General features: G+C 48.0%; 1 protein-coding gene across 1 annotated transcript; it reads right to left on the reverse strand.

The window, feature by feature from the left end:
• Positions 1 to 4,406: 4,406 nt before the first annotated feature.
• On the reverse strand, positions 4,407 to 19,124 carry LOC146337707 (urokinase plasminogen activator surface receptor-like). Its single transcript, XM_084816303.1, has 9 exons — positions 19,085 to 19,124; positions 16,939 to 17,067; positions 15,923 to 15,930; positions 14,884 to 14,974; positions 14,180 to 14,317; positions 12,089 to 12,232; positions 11,131 to 11,277; positions 8,822 to 8,953; positions 4,407 to 5,778 (listed from the first exon to the last, which is right to left on the reverse strand). The coding sequence occupies exons 1-9, from the start codon at positions 19,122 to 19,124 to the stop codon at positions 5,561 to 5,563; spliced, it is 1,047 nt and encodes a 348-aa protein (XP_084672429.1). The 3' UTR covers positions 4,407 to 5,560.
• Between the last annotated feature and the right edge of the window lie 306 nt (positions 19,125 to 19,430).

Genomic DNA, 19,430 nt, shown 5'->3' on the forward strand with positions numbered 1-19,430 from the left:
TTTTTGCCGCAACAGATGAACACACTGTCTGCTACCCTACTGGAAGCTGTTCCTTGGCTCAGAATATGTTTTAAAGTTCTCAGGACTGAGTTGCAGCCAAATGACACGTTCCATAAAAAGGCTGTACACTCCCACGATGCAAGGTAATTATGGTAATGATGAGGTATGGCGTACTTATTATGGGAGGGCCCCCCTGAACCCTAGAAGATGAAAATTAACTCTGGGAGTCCTGCTGAGAGCTCAGAGCTGGAGGTGTGATTTCCAGCGAGGGAAGCGGCCCTGCTCCAAATCAGTCACAGGCATCAGGGTTTTGTTTTGTTTTTTTAGATCAGCTTGAGCCGAACTTGGAGAGCCTTCGCGCAAAGAAGGAACACAGAAAGGCTCCTATGAACTGGGAAACTGAATCACTCCAGGATAGAAGATGAAAGAATCCATCCAGAAAGCACTGTGAGCCTGAAGCGTGAGTCGAAGGTAAGAGACCCTGGATGGACAGGCCTCATCTGAGATACCACAGTGGGCATGAAGTTATCTTCAGCCAGGGCACGACGATGCCTTGTACGGTCGACCCAAGGCACCTGTTCATTCTGGATGGTGAGCAGCCTCCTGTAAGGCTCTTTCCCTTCCTTTTTTCATTGCACAGAGACACTGGCAAATGACCCTTTGGTAGGCAAGAGGAGCCCATGCTCAAAATCAAGGAATCCGTAGGGACCACAGCTCAGTGTGACAGAGCCCCTGCTTTGCATTCAGAAGGTCCCAGGTTTGACCCCCGGCATTTCCAGGTAGGGCACGAAAAAACCCTGCCTGAAACTTCAGAAAGCTGCTGTCAGTCAGTGCTGACAGTACTGGGCTTGCTGGACAGTCTGATTCTGTATAAGGCAGCTTCCTATGTTCCTAGGCAATTGTGTCTCTGCCAGTAGGTGCAGCTAAGCAGTTTCAGACCTTGGACTTAATGGTTTTATGCCCTCCCCTTTGAATGGCCTCGTGTATTACTTCATCCGAGGAGCATACAACTAACATTTCTCTCCCCCACCTCAAAAAACTCCATTATGCTTTACAATTTGATTGATTGATTGCATTTATACCCCGCCTTTTTTCCTTTTGCAAGGAACCCAAGGCGGCTTACATTCTCCTCCTCCTCTCCATTTTATCCTCACAACAACAACCCTGTGAGGTGGGTTGGACTGAGAGTGTGTGACTGGCCCAAAGTCACCCAGTGAGCTTCCGTGGCTGAGTGGGGACTAGAACCCAGATCTCCCAGCTCCTAGTCCAACACTCTTGCCACTACACCACACTGGCTCTCTTCTACATTCCTGATAGAATGTTTCCCAAACCTGTGAAATCCTCCAAGCATGTGCAGTTGTGCATTTTAACCTCACTAAAATCATAACACCACCATGACCACAGGCATAAAATGGAGTTTGAGTCGACCACCCTCATCACCTGCCGCTCTCCGCGTGGATGTCACCTCCTAGTCCAGCTGTTGCTGCACTGCTGGGCTCTGCCAAGGAACCCCTTGTGTGCCAGAGAGGATTCTGGAGGCAAATTTTAAGAAGTGGGGCTGGCAAGGTCTGTTGGGCCGTTGAGGCTGGTAACTCCAACGTCACACCTTGGATAGCTCCTTCAGACTTCTGATTGGCGCTGACTGAAACCCGGAGAGGATTTACTGCCCCACTGACATTGGAGTCACCAGCCTCTGCCATTGTTGGGCCTTGCTGTTTATTTATTATTAAAATTTATATACTGCCCGATCTGCTAAAAAACGCTGTCAAGGTGGTGTACAACCACAACAAGGCTGTATACTCTTCTTATCAAAGAACTACGGAGAGGTTTATTTCTACCGTTTCTACAGACACACTTTGAAACCCACTACCCTAAAGCTATAGGCTTCAAAGCTATAGGCCTCAGCCTCTCCAAACCTTTAATTTAAGTCTGCAGTAAGGTACCCATTTTAATATTTCCCCCCATGTGTTGTTTTTGCCTTAACTATTATTTTTTTATTTGAAGTATTTTTATCCTGTTTCCCAGCCAAAAAGGCTCCCAGAGAAATTTATGTAGAATCATTAAAAAAAGACCGCAGGCTTAAAATCTGAAAAAGACACAACACACAAGGAAAAAAGGAAGCGGGGGGAGGTCTTTCAGCAGGGCTGGTGGAATGGCCCTACTCTGTCTCTCATCTCCTTCAGTACAGCCTGTTGAATGCCTGCTGGTGGTGACAGTTGAGGGAAAAGGAGCCTTCTCCCTCCCTATTTTTCTCTGTCAACATTTCTCTTCTCTGTATTTTTTTTGTCCTGGTTTATGTATTTATTTGTTTCATGACATTTTTTTACCTAAGGAACTCAGAGCAATGCACACGATCTACCTCCCATTTTATCATCACAACAAACCTGCGAAGTAGGCTCGGCTGAGGGATAGCAGCTGGCCCAAGGTGACCCTTTAGGGCTGGTGGGCGAGGAATTGAACTGGATTTCCCTAGTCCTCATCCACCAGACCACCCTGGAACTCCCCCCCGCCACTTCTTGCTCCAAACAATGCTTGTAGTGCCATGTACTGGTGTGACCCATCTTGAGTCAGATTACAACCCAGTTGCCTGTAGAAATCCATCAACTGAAGACGGATGTTCTAAAGTTCTGAGAGGGGAAAAAAATAAATCTGTCCGTGAGAATATTGCAAGGTCTCACATTTTGCATCCCCAACTACACAGTCCTGGTCTAAAAAACGCCCAAGAGTTGGAAACTGTAACGGGCTGGAGCCAAAGGTAATACTGTCCAGAAATAGGACAGGTGGTGAGACGTCTGCAGAAATGAACTAGAAATTAATCTCTCCATGTCTGAAGACAGAACTAAGCCACATCTGCCTACCAAGCCAGAATGCCAGTGCCTTGGTTTTCTGCTCATTTCTCTGTCACCTCCAGTCTTCTCAGATGAGTTAGAGACAGACTGTACAGAATGGTAAAATGACATTTAAAAAAAAAGAAATTATGATTTTAAACCGCCCAGTGAGCCCAGCTGTCATTTAACCTTGGATGTTAAAAGCTCTTTTCATGCCCAAGGAGGTTGTGCAGGGCCCTGGTTTTTCCAGTATATATAACCTCATTAAACCTTCTGGGGTGAGTAATCCTCGGTTGCTGCACACACCGTGGGTGGAAAGACAAGAAATGGATTGCGCTGTGTGGCTGCCTCCTCCAAGCTGTGGCCCAGGAGAGGGGCAGGGACGGCTAACCCTTGTGAAACTTGGCAGGGCTAAGAAGGAGGGCGTCACGGCTATTAGAACTTCTGGAAGCTGTGCTACCATGGAATGCCAAGGAAGGGCACACCTGGATGATCCGGCTTGGGTACTGCCACACACAAAGGACAGTGCTGCCTTTCCTTGGCAGCCGCAAAAATGTCTGCTTTTCCGTTTTTCCGGCGCCCCCTTCTTTCCCAGCTTCTCTGTAGCAAAATGAGGGCCCCAGCATACTCCAACAGGTCAGAGGGGAAACTGGGCATTAGGGTCAGGGGAGAAGGAAAAATGGCTGACCCTGGTGTGGTGCTACGACAGGGCTGTTCAAGAGGAAGGTGGTTCTATGGCTTGGGGCTAGGGTGGCCGCGTGTCCTCTCTTAGTTTCTGTTTGAGGGCTGCCAGAGGACGGTCCTCTATTTGGAAGGCATCCTTTATTTGAAGGACTGTACAGTCCAAGTCCAGTTTAAAAGGTAAAGAACCACCGGAGGAAAGAGCTGGGCCTTAAGTTGCCCACAAAGAACACCTCGACAGCAGGTGGAGCAGATATGCAGGTCACCTGATTACAGTGCTGCACACTAGGGAGAGATGGATTATATTTCTATTTAAATTATAACACTATTTTCTAAAGTTGCTTGTAAATGAACAGAGGCAAATTTTATGCAAAGCAGTGCCCTCTTTTGTCCACTCTTTGGTGATGCTTTCCTCGTTTTTGGCACTGGCTGCCCTACTTGGGCCACCCTACTTGGGACCTTGTCATTCTAGTAGTGTACAGTGGCGATTGAGGAAGCATTCTAGGGACCGGAGGGTAACATTTCTTATAGATGAGTGTGTGGACCTTCCTGAGTGTCGCATGTCAATCAGTAGCGGACTTCAGCTGAGAACCCTGTGCTATGGGTGAGGAGACTTTGCTGGATCCAAAGCCCTGAATGCTACCAGAACTGGGGGTAAAGTCCACCAGCCCTGGAACTGGTGTATTTACTCCCCCCCCCCCCGACACAAACACACCTTGTGTCCTGCTGGCATGAGCCCGGTAGGGCTTTGGATGCGATGGTACCTCCAGCATGGATTCTCCCTCCCCATCCTCTCTTAATTGCCCAAGATCCTAGTCCACTTTAATAAATGTGGTAGTTGTCCTATGAGCCAACAATGTGATGTGGCTGCAAAAAAGACAAATGCTATTTTGAGCTGCATTAATAGAAATATACCTTCCAAATCACGTGAAATACTAGTTCCCCTCTACTCAGCACTGGTTAGGCCTCATCTTGAATACTGTGTGCCGTTCTGGGCACCACATTTTAAGAAGGATGTAGACAAACTGGAGAGGATTCAGAGGAGGTCAACGAGGATGATCAGGGGACTGGAAACAAAGCCCTATGAGGAAAGACTGAAAGAACTGGGCATGTTTAGCCTTGAGAAGAGAAGACTGAGGGGATATGATAGCACTCTTCAAGTACTTGAAAGGGTGTCACAGAGAGGAAGGCCAGGATCTCTTCTCCATCATCCCAGAGTGCAGGACACATAACAATGGGCTCAAGTTACAGGAAGCCAGATTATGGCTGAACGTCAGGAAAATCTTCCTGACTGTTAAAGCAATACGACAATGGAAAAAATTACCTAGGGAGGTGGTGGGCTCTCCCACACTGGAGGCATTCAAGATGAGGCTGGACAGGCACCTGTCAGGGATACTTTGACCTGGATACTTGCACTGAGCAGGGGGGTGGACTCGATGGTCTTGTAGGCCCCTTCCAACCCTACTATTCTATGATTCTTCTGAATCAGAGGTGTTGAACCCCATTCAACCTGAGGGCTGAATGCAGTCTCAGAGAAGCCCTCGGGGGCCGCATTCCAGTGGGCGGAGGGGCCCCCTAAAGGCAAAATGGGCGGGGCCAGAAATAGCAGCCTATTTTAGCTTAAAGTTCTTCCTGCCAGTAACTAAGCCTCAGGAGAGACATTTCAGCCTTTTAGATTGGGGAAAAACCTCTGAAAGCTGGAAAGCCACTGAATGATTGGCAGTCGGGGGAAAGCTGGTGGGAAACATGGAGGCTCTGGGCAGGCTGGATTGGGATCCTGCCAGGCCACATTTCAGCTGTAGCCCTGAGGTTCAACACCCCTTTTCTGGATGATTTGTTAGCACTCAGGAAAGCGTTCTTGTGAGCTCTTTTACGTGGTATAGCTGCCACTCAGGTCTGCTAGACACAACTTCTGTCCTGGAACCCCAGCAGCGAGGCTTTTTAGCCAGTGTCTACCTGTCTGCCTTCAGCCGCTTCTTCTCCAGTTGCTGTTCAGGTCACAGCGAGCTGCTAAGCGAGGAGCTTTGCATTTGAGGGGAGGTAGTTGTGGGTTAGTTCAGTGCTAGGAGCAGCAGGGCCACCAGCAGAGCAAGTAGGGCTCCCTTGCCTCTTGTTGCACCCTGGCCACATTCTGCATTGCAGAAGTGCCCCTGGCAGCAGGTCACGTAACTGACGGGCAGTTTGGGCATCAAAGCTCCATAGAAGGCGGTATCTTGGCACAGCTGCTGGTTGGCGCATCCGGCTCGGATTCTGGCATTGCGGATGTAATCTGTGTTGGAAGAGAGGAGCAGACCAGGAGAAAAGCTGTTGCATCATTTGGGGGGCGGGGATAGGAAGCAGATACAGCTTCCACACTAGCATAGTGGTAAATTCTGATTTGTTTGGTTGTTTCTGTGCTTCTGTGGAATGTCAGCACATGCAGGGACCTGGCTACAGATTCCTACCTATTCATGTGGTTAGACAATTTGTGACAACCCCCTGCCCCACTCCAGGAGAACACATCCACTATTTATATATGGGATAACCTTCCTATGAGGGAAGGTTACAACAGCTGGGATTGTTTAGCCTGGAAAAGAGGCAAATAAGGGGAGACATGAGAGAGGTGTACAAAGTTGCGCATGGTGTGGAGAATGTGGATATGGAGACATTTTTGTCTCGCTGTCATAATACTAGAACTTGGGGTCATCCTATGAAGCTGACTGGTGGGAGATTCAGGATGGATAAAAGGAAAGGGCACAACACAAAGTTAAAGTATGGAATTCACTCCCACAAGATGCAGCGATGGCCACCAATTTGGATGGCTTTAAAAGCGAACTTTAAAATTCCTGCAGGAGAAATTTATCAATGGCTACTAGTCCTGATGGCTATATGCTACCTCCACTATCAAAGGCAGTTTGCCTATGTACACCAGTTGCTGGGGAACATGGGAGGGTGCTGTTGCACTCATGTTCTGCTATGAGTTTCCTGTGGGTAACTGGTTGGCCACTGCGTGATCAGAATGCTGGACTGGATGGATCCTTCATCTGATCCAGCAGGGCCCTTGTTATAGTGGTTCAAAAGGACTTGAGAAACCTCCTCTTTTTTTCTGCCTGCCTAAGAGCCAAGGGTCTCCCCCAACCTTGTCCTGTTATCCAGTGGTGTCATGGTAAATTTTGAATTGCAGGCGTTCATCGTGACAGTCCCCAGAGCCACACCCCCAAGGAGAGCCCCAAAATTCAGGCAGCTGCATTGATCCCTATCAACCCAACAGTTCTAGCAGTTTTAATCTCCACCAGGAGCAGGTCTTTGGTAAAGCTAATGGGTCTTAATTGTTATTGATTGATTGATTGATTGCATTGATATCCCGCCTTTTTTCCTCTTGCAAGGAACCCAAGGTGGTTTACATTATCCTCCTCCTCTCCATTTTATCCTCACAACAACAACCCTGTGAGGTAGGCTGGGCTGAGAATCTGTGACTGGCCCAAAGTCACCCAGTGAGCTTCCAGGCTGAGTGAGGACTAGAACCCGGATCTCCCAGCTCCCATACTTTGCATCACAACAGGAATAGTTCACAAACATACATTGTTGCTGGGAAAACGAGTTTCCCCCAGCTACTGTGAGGACTGGGAACAGAGGGAACAGGAAAGTCTGAGGGGTATGTGGGGTGGCACGTGACATCGGCGTCCCTGCTAATAAAAGAGTGCTGGTGCTGCGTCCCTGCAAGCCCTGGCTCCACCACCCCACTGGCTTGCAGCCACATGTGGATGGCAAGGCTGCAGTACCTTTAATAGCAGCCCGACAGAAGAACACAAGAAAGGTTCTGCTGGATCAGATCACAGGCCAGTGTCCTGTCCTGTCTCCAGCCAGGTGCTTGAAAGACATAGCCCAAGGGTGGGGAACTGGTGGCATTCTTGGCCTACAACTCCCACATCCCGGATCATTGGTCATGCTGTCTCAGGCTGATGGGTGTTGGATTCCAACTATATCTGAAGGCCTGCAGGTTCCCTGCTCCTGCCATGGCCTGCCCTGGCTTGGCACCCCAGTAAAAATATGCAGAGGTAGACTGCCTCCATCATAGGTATCACAGCCATCGAGAGCCAGTGTGGTGTAGCGTTTTAGAGTGTTGGACTGGGAATCAGGAGGTCCGGGTTCTAGTCCCCACTCAGCCATGAAACTCACTGGGTGACTTTGGGGCAAATCACTGACTTTCATCCTAACCTACCTCACAGGGTTGCTGTGAGGATAATATGGAGAGGAGGAGGGCCATGCAAGCCACCTTGGGTTCCTTGCGAGAGGAAAAAGGGCAAGATATAAATATAATAATAAATAACAGATAAATTGATAGACTTACCCTCCTCCATGAATTTGTCTAATCCCCTTTTAAAGTCATCTTAGCCAGTGGCCCATCACTATATCTTTTGGCAGCAAAATCCATGACTTAATTATTATGCCATTTTGTTCACTTCCAGAATGAAAACACATACACCATGGACTTTGCCTATTGAATTTCTGCCTGTGTTGGAAAGAAACTAAAGGGAAAGAAAGCCTTCTTGGGTGGGGGGTGGGGAAACAGCTGGCCAACCGTTAGTGGTCACATAATCCTTCACATATGGCTGTCACTAATCCTCACAGAAAATGCCTTTCCCTTCCACACAAACCTGCTTGTTCATCCCCCTGTAGCCAAAAGGGAATGTTGTCAGAAACTGGAAAGACTGGGTGGGGGGCGGCACTGGGACGCATGTGACAGACCTGCGTTTTGTGGGATGTTGAGGTGTGGCAAAGTGAGAGTTCCTGCTTTCTTCCTGCCAAAGGCATTATTAGGTCTTTAACACCATTGACAGGCAGGGGTTCAACAGGTTCAGCTTCCTCCTTGACTACAGCTCTGAACCAGGGAGGGATGCAGCAGTTGAATTTCTGCCTGTCAGAGGCACAGCAGCCTCCTGCCAGGAAAAAAAGAAAGTGGCAAACTTATCTGTTTTGGAGGAAAAGGGTGGAGGCTGCACTGATGGGGAATCTGTAGCTATCTTTATAGAAGTTCTCTCTCTTGAAAACTCTGAAAACTCCTTGAGCACATTCCATCTAATTCAGTGGGGCTTGAGCAGGAGAACTTCCTGGTGGATTGTGGCCTGTGTTAATCAGAGGGCAATTCTTGCTTGTGTGTGTATGTACCGTTCTGGTTTTTCACTCTCAGAACTAAAATGTCTCTGGCCAACCTTGGCCAAGGTTGCTACTGGGATGTTTGAATTGGACCTAGGAGGTCCTGGTCAGGCACCCTGCACCCCAAAGCCCCCACCAGCCATTCTCTCTAAGTCTTGCACCATCTCTTCAGTTACCTATGACATTCATGCATTGGTCCATGGTCCCGACGCAGTTCATTGGTCGCAGGTTCTCTGTGCTGCATTCACCGTTTCCTGTGTCCAGGCAGCTGTAACACTGCAGCCCGTTGGGCTCTCTGATAGAAAACTCTGAAACAAAGAGGGAAAATGTCCAGGAAGGGCCAAATTAGACAGTACTTTAATTGTGTGCATGCAATTCTCATGCATGCTTTGCGTCACGTGAATAGAAGCCATGGGGAAGCCCGAGAACTAGGCTTCAATAAATCTGCTCGCCATGGCGAGTGCGGGGTCGCCCACAGGTAAGTGTGACAAGAGGCCGGCCTTTGGTCCAACTTTGGAGCTGGAAAGGTGGGCGGGGATTATCCGGGCAGTTGCATGGCGATCCTCGCCCCCTCCCCAGCCTCAAAGTTGGGAGGAAGGCCGGGGATTCTTTGGCTCTTGGGTGCCCAAGGCAAAGAGCCTTGGCTGCCTAAAGATGTGAGGGGTGCCTTAGGAAGCTGAGCACAACGGGGCGCACTCTCTCCCTCTGCCCAAACTTTCCCAAGGGAAAGGCCAGAACTGGGGTGTGTGTATGTGTGTGGTTGACTCAGTACCAGCTCTTTTGAGAGCCCTTGGGCAAGGTGCTCTTAATGGGCCCCTTCCCGCACTGAGTCTACTCCTCACCGCCATGTTCACCAGCTGCTATGGTGCCTCCTCCTCTTTCTTGTCACCGCTGCCACTTGCTTGCTTGACAAGCAGAGAGCCTGTTTTTGCCAATGTGAAAGGAGGAGGCCGTGGCATCTATTCCTCCCCCTCCTTCCCAATACCACTGTTGTCTGGGCTAGAGCAAGAGGCAGGTAAACAAGCAGGCTGCAATGGTGAAGTGGAGGAGCAACTCCAGGGGGCTCTTGTCTTTGGGCCCCTGCTGGGGTTTGGGCCCTTGGCAGCTGCCTGACCATGCCTACCTGGTTTGACTGGCGGGAGGAGCTGGCAGTTAGGATTTTTGGCTTGGATAGGAAGGCCAGCCAAAAATGTTAGACCCTTGCTGAGCAGCCTTGAGACCGTGGGGAAGGGGGTGTCACTCTTTCTCTCCCAACCATGGCCCTAACAATAATCTCTTCTCTGAACCTTTTTGTATTACAAGGGCAGTTCCCATTGGCACCCAAGTGAACAGTAAGCCAGAGTTTGGAACCAGGCCATCCATTTTAGCACATGATCCAGCCAAAATGGGAGGTGAGAGTGGGCGAGTTATGCCTTTTCTTCATGGAAGAATACCCCTAGCTAGAGGAAATTAGGGCTGCCACCCTTTTTCCTGACAGAGGCTTTATGCCAGGGGAGCAAAAGCTCTTTCAGCCAAGGGCCAAATTCCATTTCAGAGAAACTCTTGGGGGCTGCATTCCAGTGGTGGGTGAGGCTGAAGGCAAAAGGGGGCGGATCCAAAGCAGAAAACCCCCAGCATATTTTAGTGTACAGCTCTTACTGCCAGAACAAGCCTTTAGAGAGGCATTTCAGCCTTTTTGAATGGGGAAAACTGCATAAAAGCTGGGAAACTACCAAACAACAGGTGGTCGGGGAATTAGGGGTGGGGCCAGGGAAGGGGGTGTGCTCTATGCCTTTACAAGCGGTTTTACGCTCAAAACGCATCATGTGCTGTTCCATCATTCTTGGCTTTTAAAAATTAACCCCCCCACTTCTAGTACTTCTTACATTTCTGTCTGACATTAGGCAAAAAAATGGCAAGCACAGAAGAAAACCCTGTGGAAAACATGGTTTCAATAGAGTAAAAATAAATCCACTTGGATTATGCAAAAATGAGACTGGATTCCTGCATACTCTTGTTCACATTTTTCTTGCCTAATGATGATGCTTCTTCTGGGGGGTATTTTTGCATGGAGAACACACACACACACACACACACCCCAACCATGAGACCAAAATGAAATGTTTACACATCTATATGAGCCAGGGATGTTTCAAACAATGGATTCTGACACGTCGAATGTATGTGTGTGTCTTCAGATTTTGATTTTTAAATGTCGCGGTGATGCTTTAAAAAAAACTTGGCCATCCATTTTATGAGGCAAGAATGTTTAATGTAAATTGCCAAATGTAACAAGCCACACAACCATCTTTCTTAAAACATTCTAAATTCCTGAGCATCCACTGGGGCCAAAATGGTAAATCCAGAGAACACACATGATGATGCAGCAAAGTTGAGTTAAAATTTGGTTGATGTTCCCACTCCCCAAAATGTGTGTTGGCTTAAAACACACACACACACACACACACACACACACGCATGCACACGGACATGCACACAGGGTCACCTGTGAAAGAGCTGTTGTTGCACCAGGATCCTTTACAGACACGGACAGACATATAGCTGATGTTGTCTCCTATGCTGTATGCTAACAATGCTTCCTTTTTGGGGTAATCGCCACAGCCTTTGATTATGGGCTCCACCAGACCAGTTCCTGCAGAAACACAGGGTGTAAAAGGTCCTTGCCAGTGGCCATGAGACAAGAGAATGCTTTTGAGTGAAGGGGCGGATTAATCCATATGATAAGCATGCTGTAGAGAGGAGGATGGTGCTTCATGTTCCTAGGAACTCCCTTATCTTCTCATTTCAGAGGGCTCCACAATGAGAAATCATTAATGATGGACAATTTTCTGTGACCAAAAAAGAGAGAAGGGCAACGATGGCTAAACACCACCCCCAAAATGCTATCAAGCACCTGTTATATATAACAATTTCAAAGGAGTATTTGATTATGCAATAAGGGAAAATTCTGTTGTGGATGGAGATATGTTATTAGAATGTATCTCCTTCTGTGCACTTTGTAAGCTCAGTCCAGGTTTAACTGTATCCTCCCCCTTTTTGTTTATGGGCTTTATTGTGCCTTGACACGCACAACTGCATTTTATCTTGCTGTATAATAAAATGCTCATTTGAAGTAATTATAAATAACAGTTGGGTGCTTTATAGCCCTTTTTTGGGTCCAGTTTCTTTGACAGACAGCTTGTTCATTGTAATCGGACTTCCCCTGCAATGTGCTGTCTCAGTTTACATGACATCTCAGTTCACATGGCCAGCATCCCACATTCACTGAAATCCTAGAATGCAATCTACAGTCTTTTGTAACACACGGGTGTTTTGATGGCAAACCGGCAGGGCTTCTTCAGCAAAACAAATCCCTTTATTTCCACGATACTACCTCCTCCTGCGGGCCCATCAGGTGAGAGGTCCCTCCAAAGAAATCTTAAATAGCTTCTCAGATAGATTACCTGGCAGCCACTGGCGAGAGATTTCCACGCAGTGATTTTCTTTGCCTCTGCACTGGGCGGTGGGAGTGTCTCCCTCGTCACACTCCTCCAAGCTGCCAATACAACTATAACATCCCACTCCATTGCGTTTGGTGCTGTAAGTGACTGCAGGGAGGCGAGAAAGAACCTGCTAAAAAGGCTAATTTTTAGATTTAGAGAGCCAGTGTGGTGTAGTGGTGAGAATGACGGACTGGGAGCCGGGAGATCCGGGTTCTAGTCCCCACTCAGCCATGGAAGCTCACTGGGTGACTTTGGGCCAGTCACAGACTCTCAGCCCAACCTACCTCACAGGGTTGTTGTTGTGAGGATACAGCAGAGAGGAGGAGGATAATGTAAGCCACCTTGGGTTCCTTGCAAGAGGAAAAAAGGCGGGATATAAATGAAATAATAAATAAAAAATAAATAATTTCTCTCTCTCTCATCAAGGGCTGTGTGACTGTCCTTAATTCTGGAAGTGAAGTCTAGTGGTCAGAGCAGGAGGGAACTAAGTTGTTAGAACTACTGCAGAAAAGGGGATATGTGTGTGCGTATCAGTGGTTTAAAGCAAGGCAAATGAGGTGGTGAGAATCAGGTCAAACCTTCAGCAGCATAAATTCAGAGGACAAGGTAAAGCCAATATATTTATTTGGACCTCTGGCATGATGTGTTCTCAGTGCAGGTTGCTACTTTCTCTCTCTGATAGGGTCCAAGACCGCTATGAACACCCCCATGTCATCCTCCATGTTGTAAGTCTCCCAATCTAAGATCTGCTATTGAGGCTCTGCTCAAGGCAATGTATTTTGTGGATGCAAAAGTGGGATCCCCTAGGTTGTGAGGAGCAAAGGGGACTGAGAGTGTCAGGGAATCTCCTCCCCAATTTGAACGGGGAGTGGCACACAGGGGAATCCCCACTGTTATCTCTGACCTGTGATCGGAGATAACAGGGAGGATTTCTCTCTTCCCCTCTTCCCCTTGCCCCCAGTAGCCTGCAGGAGGTGTAGCTTGAGGAACCAAGGGGGTGGAGTCTGTCGAGGGAGTCTAAACCTCTGTAGGATGGATGGGGAACCTCCATGGGTCAGAGGTTCGCTGTGCCTGTCCTAGGACCTCAGCCTTTTCAGTGTTGGCTGCCATACTGTGAAATGCGCACCAACAACTGGTTAGTTTGGTCCTGATGCTTCCTTCCTTTTGGAGACAAGTAAAAGCATTTGTATTCTTCCAGGCCTTTCTAAGCAAGGCCATTCTCTGCCAAGAGGTATGCAGAAGGATCCTGTTCTTGTTGCACTTTTGAACAGCTCTAGATTATGCTAGCTTTATTGCATTTGTACTTTATAATGTTGTTTTGTAATTTAGAGTATTGAAATGGGGGATAAAACAGCTGGTGGCAGCTAGGGTAAATCAGTAACAACAGACCAATCGATGGGGGCATTGTTCAGGGATTTGCTCTTTCTTCTGCCCCTGCCTCCCCCGGAATCTGAAATGCAACCCTGTAGAATCTCCTGGCTGGGAAAAACAATGCCTGGTGAATTTCTGCCCACCAGGCAGCTGCTAAGGGCACAGAGAGTAGATGAAAGAAAAGAAGAGGCAATGCTTTTTCAGCAGCCCAGCTCAGACACAGGAATATAGGAAGCTCTCTTATACCAGGTGAGACTGTCTAACCCAGTGTTGTCTTCTTGAGTGGTAGCAGACCTTTGGGGCACAATCCTATGCGTGTTTAGACAGAAAAGAAGTCCTACAGCTCCCAGCATGCTCTCAACATGCATAGGATTGCATCTTCAGAGTCTCAGGCAGAAATTCTTTCCCATCACCTGCTCTGTGAACCTTTTAACTGGAGATGCTGGGGACTTTGGGTTCTGCATGCAGAGGTACACTGAGCTGTCACCCCTTCCCAGATGCACCAGTTGTATCTACACCAGCTGCAGCTTCTGAAGAAGGGCAGCCCCATGCAGAGAGCAGGAGACGGTGGCAGATGGAAGCAAGTGAGATGGATCTCTCCAGCTTGCTGCACGTGAATCTGGATCATTCAAAGCAGTGCTTATTTCACTTCAGTGTTGACCATGCTCCCAAGGCCCTTACCGTTGTAGGGGACCACATTGCAAAGATCATCGGAGCAGCAGTAGATGCTTCGTGATACAAAGCCCCTGCGGACGGAGAAGTACGACTGGCAGTACTGGGGTGTGGTGCACCCTCTTTTCAAGGTCTCGCTTATGGGGCCTAGAGAAGGGAAGAGAAACACCAAGTTGGCAGCTTAAGGCACTGGGCAAGACATACATAGCAGTGAATCACCTGGTTGCCTGCAGCACATGTTGAGTGCCTCCACGCAACCAAATAGGGAATATGTTGTAAACTGGAAGAGAGCCAGTTCTCTGCTTGACTGTCTCTGTCCCTTTCCATACACACCAACTCACTGGACACATGAGGGGGGAACAGGACCACACCGACTAGCCACACCCAGGGCCAGCATCAAGGGTAGGCATCATCGGGCACTTGCCAAGAGCCCACACCCCAGCAGGGGCCCACTGACAAGAGTCCCCTGGAGCTGCTGTCACTCCTCTTCACCACGGCAATCTGCTTGTTTGCCTGCCTCTTGTTCTGGCCCAGGCAACGGTGGTGGTGAGAAGGAGGGGCAGTAGTTGCCACTGCTTGCTGGTTCACTAGCTCCCTGCCCGTCAAGCAAGCAAGTTGTAGCAGGGAAGAGGAAGAGGAGCAAGAGCGGCTGGTGACAATGGCAGTGAGAAGGTCGACTCACTGGGGGAGGGGGCCCATTTTGGGTGCCTTGCCAAGGGCCTTCAAAAGCCTGGAGCCGGCACAAGCCACACCCCTGACGTCCAAGCACTCCTCTGGCCGTGCCTTTGATGAATGCGTGTTTAGCTGAACAGATGGAAGCGGCTTCTAGGTGCAGGTGTCAGGACTTCCAAACCATCAGAAACCATGCGGATTTTCAGCTGAGGTTCTTAATCATGCATTCAACTGACATGGCTGGAGGCTGGGGCATCAAAGGAAGGGAGTTCTCAAGTTCCCGGCAGATCACGGAGGGGGGTTTACTGAGCTCCTCTTGGACTGCACTCGGCTTTGTGGGTCACAAGTTGTGCAGGCCTAGTTTGGAATCCAGCCAAGAAGCTTCTTATCTCAAATGCATTCCTTGTTGTTATGCCATGTTGTGACCTTGGCTATTTCGCTCTGCCTCCAGGCAAAGGGGGCCCCTAGCTGCCCATGTAAGGGCTTCCCAACCCAGCACTTTATGTTTTATTGGCTGCTCAAACTCTTTATGTGTTGTTTGTCTAACGCAAGCATATGGCCAGTCTCACAGAAGCACCTCTGCAGGTTAGCATTGGGCAAAAAAACAGAGGGCAACCCTGGAAAGGTGGGGAAAACAAACAAGGATTTTATAAGTTAGGAACATAGGCAGCTGCTTCATACCAGGTGAGATTGTTTGTCCATCTCTAATCCAGCCTTCCCCAACCTGGTACCCTCCAGTTGTGCTGGACTACCACTCCCAGCACTCTCCAGCCAGCCATGGCTTTCCTGTTTCACTGGCAGGAGCTCTCCACAGTGTCAGGCAGAAATGCTTTACCATCACCTTCTACCTGAACCTTTTATTTGGAGAGTGTTTCTACATGAGACAGTTAATCTGCTGTATCTACTTCCGGTTTCATCATGGAATTGAAATCTGAGCACTACACAAAGATAATTTCCTTTCCTGATTTTCTGCTATGTAACCTCTAGGTGGCACTGTGGTATAGTGGAATAGCGCAAGTGGAAAAATTTATTTCGCTTTTACAAATAATACTGCATTTTTCCTGATTTAAAAAAACTCACCAGTAGTGCTGTTTAAACACAGAAGCAAAAGTGGAGGGTCACATCATTGTCTAAAGGACCTGGAAACAACCGTGAGTAGGGAACAATGAGTGCATGATAAATGCCACATGTAGAAGAGCTCGAAGACACCAGGGATTGAACCTGGATCCTTCATGCAAAGACCGTGCTGGGCCAAGGAATTCGTCCCAGGGATTTTCGTCAATTTTGTGTGGGTGGGGTGAAAATTGGATTGATTTTCAGTGGGGCAGACAGTTTGGGGAAGAGACCATAGCTCAGTGCTAGATCACATGTTTTTTGTACAGAAGGTTCAAACCCTCTAGTTAAAAGGATCATGTTGCAGGTGGTGGGAAAACACTGGTGAAGACTCTGAAGCACTGTTGCCAGTCAGAGCAGGCAATGCTTAGCTGCCTGTGCTCATCATGAACAAATAAAGAATATGTATAACTTTACCACAGACGCATCACAACAAGAACAAAATAATAATACAAATAATAAATGACAATGTTTATTTATTGCTAATAATAAAATAATAAATCAATACTAATTATTCCAAAGTAATCATGAAATAGTTTTCATTTCCACTTGCAACCATTGCAAGTATCCAATCTTAGCCCTATATAGAGTAGGCCAGTGGAGGCTGGTGGCTCTGATGTCAGTGGGGCAATAGATCCGCTCCGGATGTCAGTCGGAACCAGTCAGATTGCTAAAGGAGCTATCCAAGGCACTATCCAAGTCATGACTAACTTAAGTCTCATTCATTTCAATGGGTCTACTCTATGTAGGACTAACACTGGATACTACCCATGATTTATCACCACTCCCAGGTAGGGTTGCCAGTTTTCCAACTGGCCGCTGTAGCTGTGTCTTTAACAGCAGCTGGATATCTAGATATTAGCAAGGGCAAATGCAAATATCTCTGCAAAAAGCTCTACCTGGTGATTTCTGTGGATCAAGCTGCTCTTAAAGGGGCAGGAGCAGGCCAGGTCACCCAGCAGTCACGCTCCTGGGCCACGTACCGTAGGTAGCTCGTGCTTCCTCCATGCAAACAGTCTCGTTGCTGCTGCAGACCTCTTGGTGGTCGGTGCAATTCTCCCGGGTCCCCAGACACTTGTGGCAAGTCAGGCCCAAAGCTGCAGGAAGCAATGCTGGAATGGCAATTTGCAGGCATTCAACATTTTGCAAAGGGGGATTTATTCCGCCAAGGGGAGATTTTCCCATCCAAGCACTGCAGTGACTGGATAAATCACCCCTGTGGTATTTTCTCACCTGCCCTTAAATGTACAGGCACCTTCTCTTGGTCCGGACACACCTATGCTATACCACATACAACAATTTGACCAAGAATGCCCCCTCCTAACTCTGCTTCACAGGATGCTAAGGCAGTCCAAATCAAATAACCGCTAAGCTGACCAAGGCAATAAGCTCATTTTAACTCAGGGCAATAGCTTGCTTTAGGGCTGGGGGAGAAAGAGTTAAGATTCTTTCACTCGGGTCCTCTCTAGTTTGTGTTGGTAAGGTTGGTGTTGCTGAATTTGTATTCTGAGAGACTCAGCCTTTGGCCTTTGCAAGACAGGATGTGAGCTGGGACTCCTCCATTCCATTCTCAGATCTGTTCAGAGAGAGAAGTGTACTGGGATGTAAAGCTAGGAATCCTGGATTCAAATTCCACATCAGTAACATATTGGGGATTTTGTATATGGCGGGTTGGCAAGACACCCACAGTGGGCTCTCTCTCACCTGGAATAGATGGGGTGTGAGAATTCAAGGTTCTCTCAGACCACCTCTGAGCTTGGGTGCTTTATATGGATGGACAAATCTGTCAGTTTCACTTTCTCCCACATTTTAAATTCTTAGATCTCAAGTTCTTTCCTCTCATTTTTGAAGACATTTGCAAATTTGGGTAAACTCTTATAAAAAAAATGAACAAACGCAAATTCTTGTCCATCTGCACCAGCCAAATTCAATAGGTACAAGTATTCTTAGCATGGAGAAGGCTGTGTTGTACCTACTTGCCTTGTAGGTATTTAAAGATGAAAAACCTGTCAGCAAAAACAGGTGGTAATCCTAATTCAGCACCACAAACCAGACTTTTAAGAGGGAAGCAGTCCAAGCTCTTTGCCTGGATGGATTAATCTGTCCATTTCACTTTCTCCCACATTTGTTTTTTTTTTTTTAAAAGATCTCAAGTTCTTTCTGTCTCATTTATGATTCTGTTTTGGCAAATTTGGTAAGTTTTTATTAAAAACGAAACCAAATGAAATTCTTGGCGATCTGTAGTGCTATGTGAAAGAACGGATATGCTGAGGGGTCATGATCATTTTCTGGTCTTGCGGGGGGGGGGGGGGAATGGGACGGGCCCAACTGTCCCACCTCATCACCTTCTACAACTGGCCCTATTCTCTCTCTCTCTCTCTCTTTCTCTCCCACACACACACTGCCTCACACTTCTCTAGGAAGAGATGAAGGAAAGAACTGTCGGTCAGTGTGTCTGGGAAACAGTGACTGGAAACTGGAGGTGTTAATAGGGGCCATAAGAACATCAGAAGAGCCCTGCTGGATCAGACCAAGGGTCCATCTAGTCCAGCATTCTGTTCACACAGTGGCCAACCAGCTGTCGACCAGGAACCCACAAGCAGGACACAAGCGGAACAGCACCGTCCCACCCATGTTCCCCAGCAACAATGTATGTTGCTAAGAATCAGAAGGCATGACTGTTTTTCTAGTTCACAAAGTGAGTACATCCAGTAATTAGCAAAAGTGGGTTTGGCAGGCAGGATTTCAATGCACCCTCCAGGATAGGAATGGTGTGCTGTGGTTAGAGCTGCAGGGAAGGGAGAGACAGGTTGCAAAGTTCCTCTTCCAGAATTAGGAGAAGGATTAAGTCAGCTGTAAATGCAAAGGAGGACAGGGACCCGGTACCTTTAGTAGTTGAGTAGAGGAAGGAATTTGGGCAAGAAAACCTTTCCTCTACTCTGCAACATGTGTGACAGGACAAGCCAGCATCTACAGAAATCCCATCTTCTACCCAGTGTTTATAGGAACAGGAGCTCTGGCCTCAATTGCACTTGGGGAGATGGAAGTCAAGATGACCGCCTTCTATCCCTGGTGTAAGAGGAAAAAGATTATTTACACTAGCAGGGAGTTCCCCTGGTGCCAACCCACCTGTGACCAGCAAGGCAAACAGGAGGACGGTGAGCTCCATGGTCGCCTTCATTGTCTTTTCCTTTTCCTCACCTCTCCAGTCTGTCCCGTTCTCTGGCTTGGCTCAGCTCGGCTCAGTGCACCCTCCCAGCTCTGTGTCCCAATTGCCTCTGATCAGAAAAGCCAGCTTGGCCTAAAACCTGCTTGGCAGCTCCAACAGAGGAACGGACAAGGTGATGCAACCAACCCATCCATTAACAAGGTGGTGCCTGGGAAATCTGGCTGGTTTTCTCTGGACCAGGTCAAATCAGCACATTTGAAGATGGGACAGGAGGGCTGAGCTGTTCACAGGGCAGATGGCAAAAAG

The sequence above is a fragment of the Heloderma suspectum genome, chromosome 10 (assembly GCF_057233095.1).
Source record: "Heloderma suspectum isolate Gila_16-S chromosome 10, 16-S_ref, whole genome shotgun sequence".
Taxonomy (NCBI): domain Eukaryota; kingdom Metazoa; phylum Chordata; class Lepidosauria; order Squamata; family Helodermatidae; genus Heloderma; species Heloderma suspectum.